Source organism: Agelaius tricolor, unplaced genomic scaffold (assembly GCF_023055355.1).
Source record: "Agelaius tricolor isolate 1412-34295 unplaced genomic scaffold, bAgeTri1.0.p SCAF_121, whole genome shotgun sequence".
NCBI classification, from domain to species: domain Eukaryota; kingdom Metazoa; phylum Chordata; class Aves; order Passeriformes; family Icteridae; genus Agelaius; species Agelaius tricolor.
This window is the reverse complement of record NW_027269381.1, coordinates 146570-157085: the sequence shown is the minus strand read 5'-3', so window position 1 is coordinate 157085 and position 10516 is coordinate 146570. Positions and strand designations below refer to the sequence as shown.

At 38.5% G+C, this 10516-nt stretch overlaps 1 protein-coding gene across 1 annotated transcript in view; it reads left to right on the top strand.

The window, feature by feature from the left end:
- Positions 1 to 10516, top strand: part of LOC139586533 (maestro heat-like repeat-containing protein family member 1) — a gene marked incomplete at its 5' end in the record, with an annotated part of 138167 nt that overhangs the window by 86789 nt on the left and 40862 nt on the right. Inside the window, one exon of the mRNA XM_071420034.1 lies at positions 2272 to 2393. Coding sequence (XP_071276135.1) covers positions 2272 to 2393 — 122 coding nt within the window. The remainder of the gene's footprint in view (positions 1 to 2271; positions 2394 to 10516) is intronic.

The window sequence follows — 10516 nt, the reverse complement described above, 5'->3', positions numbered from 1 at the left end:
AATTTTGGGAATTTTGGGTGGGAATTTTGGGTGGGAATTTTGGCAATTCTCGTTTTCCATCCAAGATTTTTGAGTGGGAATTTTGGCTGGGAATTTTGGGAATTCTCATTTTCCCCCAGGGTTTTTGGGTGGGAATTTTGGGAATTTTGGCCATTCCCGTTTTCCCAGGGTTTTTGGGTGGGAATTTTGGGAATTTCAGGTGGGAATTTTGGGCATTCCCGTTTTCCCCCAGGGTTTTTGGGGTGGGAATTTTGGGAATTTTGGGGTGGGAATTTTGGGGTGGGAATTTTGGGCATTCCTGTTTCCCCCAGGGTTTTTGGGGATTTTTGGGTGGGAATTTTGGGAATTTTGGGAATTCTCGTTCTCCATCCAGGACTTTCGGGAATTTTGGGTGGGAATTTTGGGAATTGTGGGTGGGAATTTTAGGAATTCCCGTTTTCCATCTGGGATTTTTGGCTGGGAACTTTGGGAATTTTGGCCATTCCCGTTTCCCCAGGGTTTTTGGGTGGGGAATTTTGGGAATTTTGGGTGGGAATTTTGGGCATTCCCATTTTCCCCAGGGTTTTCTCCTTTTCCTGAATATTTTTTGGGATTTTTGGCTGGGAATTTTGGGAATTCCCATTTTCCATCCAGGAATTTTGGGAATTTTGGGCATTCCCGTTGTCCCCCAGGGTTTTTGGGGATTTTGGGGTGGGAATTCTGGGAATTGCCGTTTCCCTCCAGGTTTTTTGGGTGGGAATTTTGGGAATTCTCATTCTCCATCTGGGATTTTTGGGAATTTTGGGTGGGAATTTTGGGAATTTCAGGTGGGAATTTTGGAATTCCCATTCTCCATCCAGGATTTTTGGGTGGGAATTTTGGGTGGGAATTTTGGGAATTCTTGTTTCCCCCAGGGTTTTTGGGTGGGAATTTTGGGAATTCTCGTTCTCCATCCGGGATTTTTGGGAATTTTGGGTGGGAATTGTGGGAATTGTGGGAATTGTGGGCATTCCCATTTTTCCCCCAGGGTTTTTGGGGATTTTGGGGTGGGAATTTTGGGAATTCTCGTTTGCCCCCAGGATTTTTAGGTGGGAATTTTGGGAATTTTGGGCATTCCCATTTTCCCCAGGGTTTTTGGCGATTTTGGGGTGGGAATTTTGGGAATTTTGGGTGGGAATTTTGGGAATTTTGGGAATTCTCGTTTTCCATCCGGGAATTTTGGGGATTTTCAGAATTTTGGGCATTCCTGTTTTCCCTCAGGGTTTTTGGGAATTTTGGGGTGGGAAGTTTGGGAATTTTGGGTGGGAATTTTGGGAATTCTCCTTTTCCACCCAGGATTTTCTCCTTTTCCCGAATTTTTTGAGGATTTTTGGGTGGGAATTTTGGGAATTCTCATTTTCCACCCAGGATTTTTGGCCTCTTCCCAAATTTTGGGAATTTTCCTTTTCCATCTGGGATTTTTCTCCTTTTCCCGAATTCTTTGGGATTTTTGGGTGGAATTTTGGGAATTCTCGTTTCCCTCCAGGGTTTTTGGGTGGGAATTCTGGGAATTCTCATTTTCCCACCCAGGATTTTTGGGAATTTTGGGTGGGAATTTTGGGAATTCTCGTTTTCCATCCAAGATTTTTGAGTGGGAATTTTGGGGTGGGAATTTTGGGAATTCTCATTTTCCCCCAGGGTTTTTGGGTGGGAATTTTGGGAATTTTGGGCATTCCCGTTTTCCCCAGGGTTTTCTCCTTTTCCTGAATATTTTTTGGGGATTTTGGGGTGGGAATTTTGGGGTGGGAATTTTGGGAATTCTCATTTTCCACCCAGGATTTTTCTCCTTTTCCCGAATTTTTTTTGGGAATTTTGGGTGGGAATTTTGGGAATTCTCGTTTTCCATCCAGGAATTTTGGGGATTTTGGGAATTTTGGGGTGGGAATTTTGGAATTTTGGGGTGGGAATTTTGGGAATTCTTGTTTTCCCCCAGGATTTTTAGGTGGGAATTTTGGGAATTTTGGGCATTCCCATTTTTCCCAGGGTTTTTGGGGATTTTGGGGTGGGAATTTTGGGAATTCTCATTTTCCATCTGGGATTTTTGGCCTTTTCCTGAAGTTCTGGTTGGGAATTTTGGGAATTCTCATTTTCCCCCAGGATTTTGGGGTGGGAATTTTGGGCATTTTCCTGTTTTCCCCCAGGGTTTTTGGGGGATTTTGGGGTGGGAATTTTGGGGTGGGAATTCTGGGAATTCTGGGTGGGAATTTTGGGAATTTTGGGGTGGGAATTTTGGGAATTTTCCCGTTCTCCCAGGTTTTTCCCGGGATCACCAGGACGAACTCGTGGAGGGGCTGCAGTCGCTCCAGGAGGGGCTGGAAAATCCCAACCCCGACCCCAACCCCGACCTCTTCCAGAGCTGCACCAGGATCGGGGTGGTGAGAACGGAAATTCGGGAATTTTGGGAAATTTGGGAATTTTGGGGGAATTGGGGGAATTTTGGGGAATTTTTTTGGCTTTTTTTTGAGATTTTGGGGGGATTTAATGGAATTTTTGGGGGAATTTTGGGGGAATTTTCTTGCTTTTTTTGAGATTTTTGGGGATTTTATGGGGATTTTTGGGAGAATTTTGGGGGAATTTGGGGAATTTTGGGGAATTTTTTTGAGATTTGGGGGGGTTTATGGAAATTTTGGGGGAATTTTGGGGGATTTTATGGGGATTTTGGGGGAATTTTGGGAATTTTTTTGGCTTTTTTTGAGATTTTGGGGGGTTTTATGGAATTTTTGGGAGAATTTTGGGGATTTTTTGCTTTTTTTGAGATTTTCGGGGGTTTTATGGAATTTTTGGGGGAATTTTGGGGGATTTTTGGGAGAATTTTGGGGAATTTTTTTGGCTTTTTTTTGAGATTTTGGGGGGGTTTAATGGAATTTTTGGGGGAATTTTGGGGGAATTTTCCTGCTTTTTTTGAGATTTTTGGGGATTTTATGGGGATTTTTGGGAGAATTTTGAGGGAATTTTGGGGGAATTCTTTTGGATTTTTTTTTTTTGAGATTTTGTGGGGGGTTTTATGGAATTTTTGGGGGAATTTTGGGGAATTTTGGGGGAATTTTTTGGCTTTTTTTGAGATTTTGTGGGGGTTTTATGGAATTTTTGGCGGAATTTTGGGGGAATTTTCTTGCTTTTCTTGAGATTTTTGGGGATTTTATGGGGATTTTTGGGAGAATTTTGGGGGAATTTGGGGAATTCTTTGGCTTTTTTTGAGATTTGGGGGGGTTTATGGAATTTTTGGGGGAATTTTTGGGGATTTTATGGGGATTTTGGGGGAATTTTGGGGAATTTTTTTGGCTTTTTTTGAGATTTTGGGGGAGGTTTATGGAATTTTTGGGAGAATTTTGGGGATTTTTTTGCTTTTTTTTGAGATTTTCGGGGGTTTTATGGAATTTTTGGGGGAATTTTGGGGGATTTTTGGGAGAATTTTGGGGGAATTTTTTGGCTTTTTTGAGATTTTGGGGGGATTTAATGGAATTTTTGGGGGAATTTTGGGGGAATTTTCCTGCTTTTTTGAGATTTTTGGGGATTTTATGGGGATTTTTGGGAGAATTTTGGGGGAATTTGGGGAATTCTTTTGGATTTTTTTTTTGAGATTTTGGGGGAGGTTTATGGAAATTTTGGGGGATTTTTGGGAGAATTTTGGGGGAATTTTTTGGCTTTTTTTGAGTTTTTTTGGGGATTTTTGGGGGGATTTTTTGGGGGAATTTTTTTGCTTTTTTTGAGATTTTCAGGGGGCGGTTTATGGAATTTTTGGGGTAATTTTAGGAGATTTTATGGGGATTTTGGGAGAATTTTGGGGAATTTTTTGGGCTTTTTTTTGAGATTTTGGGGGTCTTTATGGAAATTTCGGGGGAATTTTGGGAGATTTTTGGGAGAATTTTGGGGGAATTTTGGGGGATTTTTGGGAGAATTTTGGGGGAATTTTTTTGGCTTTTTTTGAGTTTTTTGGGGGGTTTTATGGAATTTTTGGGGGAATTTTGGGGGGATTTTTTTTGGCTTTTTTTGAGATTTTTGGGGAATTTTGGGGGATTTTTTGGGGGGATTTTGAGGGAATTTGGGGGAATTCTTTTGGATTTTTTTTTGAGATTTTGTGGGGGGTTTTATGGAATTTTTTGGGGATTTTTGGGGAATTTTGGGGGAATTTTTTTGGCTTTTTTTTGAGATTTGGGGGGATTTAATGGAATTTTTGGGGGAATTTTGGGGGAATTTTCTTGCTTTTTTTGAGATTTTTGGGGATTTTTGGGAGAATTTTGGGGGAATTTTGGGGAATTTTTTTGGCTTTTTTGAGATTTTGGGGGGATTTTATGGGATTTTTGGGGAATTTGGGGGGATTTGGGGAATTTTGGGGGATTTTTTTGGCTTTTTTTTGAGATTTCGGGGGGGATTTTATGGAATTTTGGGGGAATTTTGGGGGATTTTTGGGAGAATTTTGGGGAAATTTTGGGGGATTTTTGGGAGAATTTGTGGGGAATTTGGGGGAATTTTGGGGAATTTTTTTGGCTTTTTTGAGATTTTTGGGGGAGATTTTATGGAATTTTTGGGAGAATGTTGGGAGAATTTTGGGGGAATTTGGGGGGATTTTTGGGGGAATTTTGGGGGAATTTTTTGGCTTTTTTTTGAGATTTTGGGGGGCGGTTTTGGGAGAATTTTGTGGATTTTTGGGAGAATTTTGGGGGAATTTTGGGGAAATTTGGGGGATCTTTTTTGAGATTTTAGGGGGGATTTTATGGGATTTTTGGGGGAATTTTGGGTGAATTTGGGGAGTTTTAAGAAACTTTTTTTGCTTTTTTTTTTTGAGATTTGGGGGCGATTTTGGGAATTTTTGGGGATTTTTGGGGGAAGATTTGGAATTTTGCAGGGATTTTGGGGGAATTTTTTTTCATTGTTAGGAGAATTTTTTGGGGCTTAATTAAAAATTTCTGAGAATTTTTGCGGAGATTTTGAAGAATTTCCGGAGAATTTGGGGGCATTTTACCGAATTCTGGGGGAATTTTTTGGGAATTTTTTGAGATTCTGGGGGACATTTTATGGAAATTTTGGAGAATTTATGGGGATTTTTGGGAATTTTTTCTCTTTTTTTTGAGAATTTTTTGGGTGTTTTAAAAATTTCTGAGAATTTATGGGGAGATTTCTGAGAATTTTTGGAGATTTTGGGGGGATTTTATGGGGATTTTAGGGGAATTTTGGGGGAATTTGGGGGAATTTTGGGGGAATTTTTTTGGCTTTTTTTGAGATTTCAGGGGGATTTAATGGAATTTTTGGGAGATTTTATGGGGATTTTGGGAGAATTTTGGGGAATTTGGGGGAATTTTTTTTTGGCTTTTTTTGAGATTTTGGGCAGGGGTTTGTGGAATTTTTGGGGAAATTTGGGGGATTTTTGGGAGAATTTTGGGGGAATTTGGGGAAATTTTCTTGGCTTTTTTTGAGATTTTGGGGGAGATTTTATGGAATTTTTGGGAGAATGTTGGGAGAATTTTGGGGGAATTTGGGGGGATTTTTGGGAGAATTTGTGGGGAATTTGGGGGAATTTTTTGGCTTTTTTTGAGATTTTTGGGGGAATTTTGGGGAATTTTTTTGGCTTTTCTTTGAGATTTTGGGGGAGATTTTATGGAATTTTTGGGAGAATTTTGGGGGATTTTTGGGAGAATTTTTTGGCTTTTTTATGAGATTTGGGGGGTGGTTTTGGGAGAATTTTGGGGATTTTTGGGAGAATTTTGGGGGATTTTTGGGAGAATTTTGGGGGATCTTTTTTGAGATTTTGGGGGGGATTTTATGGATTTTTGGGGGAATTTTGGGTGAATTTGGGGAATTTTGAGAAATTTTTTTGCTTTTTTTTGAGATTTGGGTGGGATTTTGTGGAATTTTTGGGGGAATTTTTGGGGATTTTTTGGGAGAATTTGGGGGAATTTTGGGGGGATTTTTTTTGCCTTTTTTTGAGATTTTGGGGGGGATTTGATGGATTTTTGGGGGAAGATTTGGAATTTTGCAGGGATTTTTGAGAATATTTGGGGGGTTTTTAAAAAATTTTGGAGAATTTTTGGGGGATTTTTGGGAGAATTTTGGGGAAATTTGGGGGGATTTTGGGGATTTTTTTTGCTTTTTTTTGAGATTTGGGGGGATTTTATGGAATTTTTGGGGGAATTTTGGGAGAAGGTTGGAGAATTTTGGGGGAATTTGGGGATTTTTTTTTGCTTTTTTTTAATTTGAGGGGGATTTTGTGGAATTTTTGGGGAATTGTTTGAGATTTTGGGGATTTTATGGGGATTTTGGGAGAATTTTGGGGGGCTTTTTGGGGGGACTTTTTTGGGGGAATTTTGGGGAATTTGAGGAATTTTTTTGCTTTTTTTTTAAATTTTGGGAGGGATTTTAAGGAATTTTTGGAGAATTGTTTGAGATTTTGGGGATTTTCTGGGGATTTTGGGACTTTTATGGGGGAAGATTTGGAATTTTGCAGGGATTTTGGGAATTTTTTTCTCTTTTTTTGAGAATTTTTTGGTTTTTTTTTTTTAAATTTTGAGAATTTTTTGAGAATTTTTTGGGGGGGTTCATGAAATTTTTGGGAGAATTTTGGACTTTTTAGGGGAAGATTTGGAATTTTGGGGGACTTTTTTCTCTTTTTTTTGTGAACTTTTTGGGTTTTGTTAAAAATCTCTGAGAATTTTTGGGGAGATTTTTGAGGATTTTGGGGAATTTTTTGAGATTTTGGGAGGGATTTGATGGGGATTTTCGGGGAATTTTGGGGGATTTTTGGGACTTTTTTTCTCTTTTTTTGAGAATTTTTTTGGTTTGTTAAGAATTTCTGAGAATTTTTGGGAGATTTTGGAGTATTTTTGGAGATTTTTTGGGGGTTTTATGAAATTTTTGGGGGATTTTGGGGAATATTCTGAGAATTTTGGAGCCATTTTGGAGAATTTGGGGAGGTTTTACCAAATTCTGGGGAAATTTTTTAATAATTTTTTGAAGATTTTAGGAATGTTTTTGCGATTTTGGGGGAATTTTATGGAACTTTTGGGATTTTTGGGGTGGGGATTTTATGCGGATTTTTTTAGGGGGATTTAATGGAAATTTTGGGAATTTAGGGGAATTTTGTTGGGGTTTTATGAAATTTTGTTGGGGGGGTTTGGGAATTTTTGGAGAAGTTTTGGGAGGATTTGATGGGATTTTTGCTGGGATTTTATTCGGATTTATGCAATTTTTTATGTGAATTTTATGGGATTTATGGGATTTTTTTTGTTGATTTTTTCCCTTTCTTTCTTTGCCATTTTTTTGGGAATTTTTGTAGGAATTCCCAATTTTCGCCCTCCCTGCAAGTTCTGGAATTTTTGGGGGATTTTTGGGGGGATTTTTTTGGGGGATTCATGGGTTTTTTGGGGGCATTTTTTGGGCTTTTTTGGATGATTTTTAAAATTATTTTTATTTTATTTTTAGGATATTTTTGAGTTTTCCTTGGGGTTTTTATGGAGATTTTTTGGGAGGCATTTTTGGGAGGATTCAGAGGATTTTCAGTGGCTGTTTAGAGATTTTTTCAATTTTTTTTTCAATTCTAGAATTTTTTAGGGGGGGTTTCTTTGCTTTTTTTGGATTTTCTTTGCAATTTTTTGGGGGTTTTCATTGGGACTTTTGGGGGATTTATGGGATTTTTGGGGGGATGCTGTGAGGGTTTCTGGGAGATATTTTGGGGTTTTTTGGGGGATTTTTGGATTTTTGGGGGGGATTTTTGCGTGAATTTTAAGATTTTTTGGGATTTTTTTAAGGATTTTTAATTTCTATGAATTTTAGGTTTTTTTTTTTTTGGTGGGGATGGGCTTGGTTTTCTTTGGGATTTTTTGGGGTTTCCATTGGGATGGATGGGATTTTTTCCTTGATTTTTTTAACCTTTTCTTGGCGATTTTTGCGGGAATTTTTTCCGGAATTCCGGATTTTTCCCATTTTTTCCCCATTTTCCCCCCTGTCCGCAGGTTCTGGGCAGGAGAATCCCCCTGGAATCTTTGGGGGATTTTGGGGGGGGATTTTTTTAATTTTTTTTTTACTTTTTGGGATATTTTTTGAGTTTTCCTTGGGGTTTTTATGGGGATTTTTTGGGGTTTTTTGGGGGGCATTTTTGGGAGGATTCAGAGGATTTTCAGTGGCTGTTTAGAGATTTTTTTTCAATTTTTTTTTCAATTTCTAGAATTTTTGGGGGGGTTTATTTGGTTTTTTTTGGGTTTTCTTTGAAGTTTTTTTGGGGTTTTCATTGGGACTTTTGGGGGATTTATGGGATTTTTGGGGGGATGCTGTGAGGTTTCTGGGAGATATTTTGGGGTTTTTTGGGGGATTTTTGGGATTTTTGGGGGGGATTTTTGCGTGAATTTTAAGATTTTTTGGGATTTTTTTAAGGATTTTTAATTTCTATGAATTTTAGGTTTTTTTTTTTTTTGGTGGGGATGGCTTGGGTTTTCTTTGGGATTTTTTGAGGTTTCCATTGGGATGGATGGGATTTTTTCCTTGATTTTTTAACCTTTTTCTTGGCGGTTTTTGCGGGAATTTTTTCCGGAATTCCAGATTTTTCCCATTTCTCCCAATTTTTCCCCATTTTCCCCCCTGTCCGCAGGTTCTGGGCAGGAGAATCCCCCTGGAATCTTTGGGGGATTTTGGGGGGATTTTTTAATTTTTTTTTTTACTTTTTGGGATATTTTTTGAGTTTTCCTTGGGGTTTTTATGGGGATTTTTGGGGTTTTTTGGGGGGCATTTTTGGGAGGATTCAGAGGATTTTCAGTGGCTGTTTAGAGATTTTTTCAATTTTTTTTTCAATTTCTAGGATTTTTTGGGGGGGTTTATTTGGGGTTTTTTGGGTTTTCTTTGCAATTTTCTGGGGGTTTTCATTGGGACCTTTGGGGGATTTCTGGGATTTTTGGGGGGATGCTGTGAAGTTTCTGGGAGATATTTTGGGGTTTTTTGGGGGATTTTTGGGGGGGATTTTTTGGGCATTTTAAGATTTTTTTGTGGATTTTTTAAGGATTTTTTTTTAAATTTCTATGATTTTTGGGGGTTTTTTTATTTGGTGGGATGGGCTTGGGTTTTCTTCGGGATTTTTTGAGGTTTCCATTGGGATGGATGGGATTTTTTCCTTGATTTTTTAACCTTTTTCTTGGCGGTTTTTGCGGGAATTTTTTCCGGAATTCCGGATTTTTCCCATTTTTCCCCATTTTCCCCCTGTCCGCAGGTTCTGGGCAGGAGAATCCCCCTGGAATCTTTGGGGGATTTTGGGGGGGATTTTTTAAATTTTTTTTTTTACTTTTTGGGATATTTTTTGAGTTTTCCTTGGGGTTTTTATGGGGATTTTTTGAGGTTTTTTGGGGGGCATTTTTGGGAGGATTCAGAGGATTTTCAGTGGCTGTTTAGAGATTTTTTTCAATTTTTTTTTCAATTTCTAGAATTTTTGGGGGGGGTTTCTTTGGTTTTTTTTTGGGTTTTCTTTGCAATTTTCTGGGGGTTTTCATTGGGACTTTTGGGGGATTTCTGGGATTTTTGGGGGGATGCTTTGAGGTTTCTGGGAGATATTTTGGGGTTTTTTGGGGGATTTTTGGGGGGGATTTTTTGGGGCATTTAAGATTTTTTTGTGGATTTTTTTAAGGATTTTTTTTTAAATTTCTATGATTTTTGGGGGTTTTTTTATTTGGTGGGGATGGGCTTGGGTTTTCTTTGGGATTTTTTGAGGTTTCCATTGGGATTGATGGGATTTTTTCCTTGATTTTTTAACCTTTTTCTTGGCGGTTTTTGCGGAATTTTTTCCGGAATTCCGGATTTTTCCCATTTTTCCCCATTTTCCCCCCTGTCCGCAGGTTCTGGGCAGGAGAATCCCCCTGGAATCTTTGGGGGATTTTGGGGGATTTTTTTAATTTTTTTTTTTACTTTTTGGGATATTTTTTGAGTTTTCCTTGGGTTTTTATGGGGATTTTTTGGGGTTTTTTGGGGGGCATTTTTGGGAGGATTCAGAGGATTTTCAGTGGATCTTTAGAGATTTTTTTCAATTTTTTTTTCAATTCTAGAATTTTTTTGGGGGGTTTTCTTTGCTTTTTTTGGGTTTCTTTGCAATTTTCTGGGGGTTTTCATTGGGACCTTTGGGGGATTTCTGGGATTTTTGGGGGATGCTTTGAGGTTTCTGGGAGATATTTTGGGGTTTTTTGGGGGATTTTTGGGGGGGATTTTTTGGGGCATTTTAAGATTTTTTGGGGATTTTTTAAGGATTTTTTTTTTTTATTTCTACGATTTTTGGGTTTTTTTTATTTGGTGGGGATGGGGTGAGTTTTCTTCGGGATTTTTTGAGGTTTCCATTGGGATGGATGGGATTTTTTCCTTGATTTTTTAACCTTTTTCTTGGCGGTTTTTGCGGGAATTTTTTCCAGAATTCCGGATTTTTCCCATTTTTTCCCCATTTTCCCCCCTGTCCGCAGGTCTGGGCAGGAGAATCCCCCTGGAATCTTTGGGGGATTTTGGGGGGATTTTTTTAATTTTTTTTTTTACTTTTTTG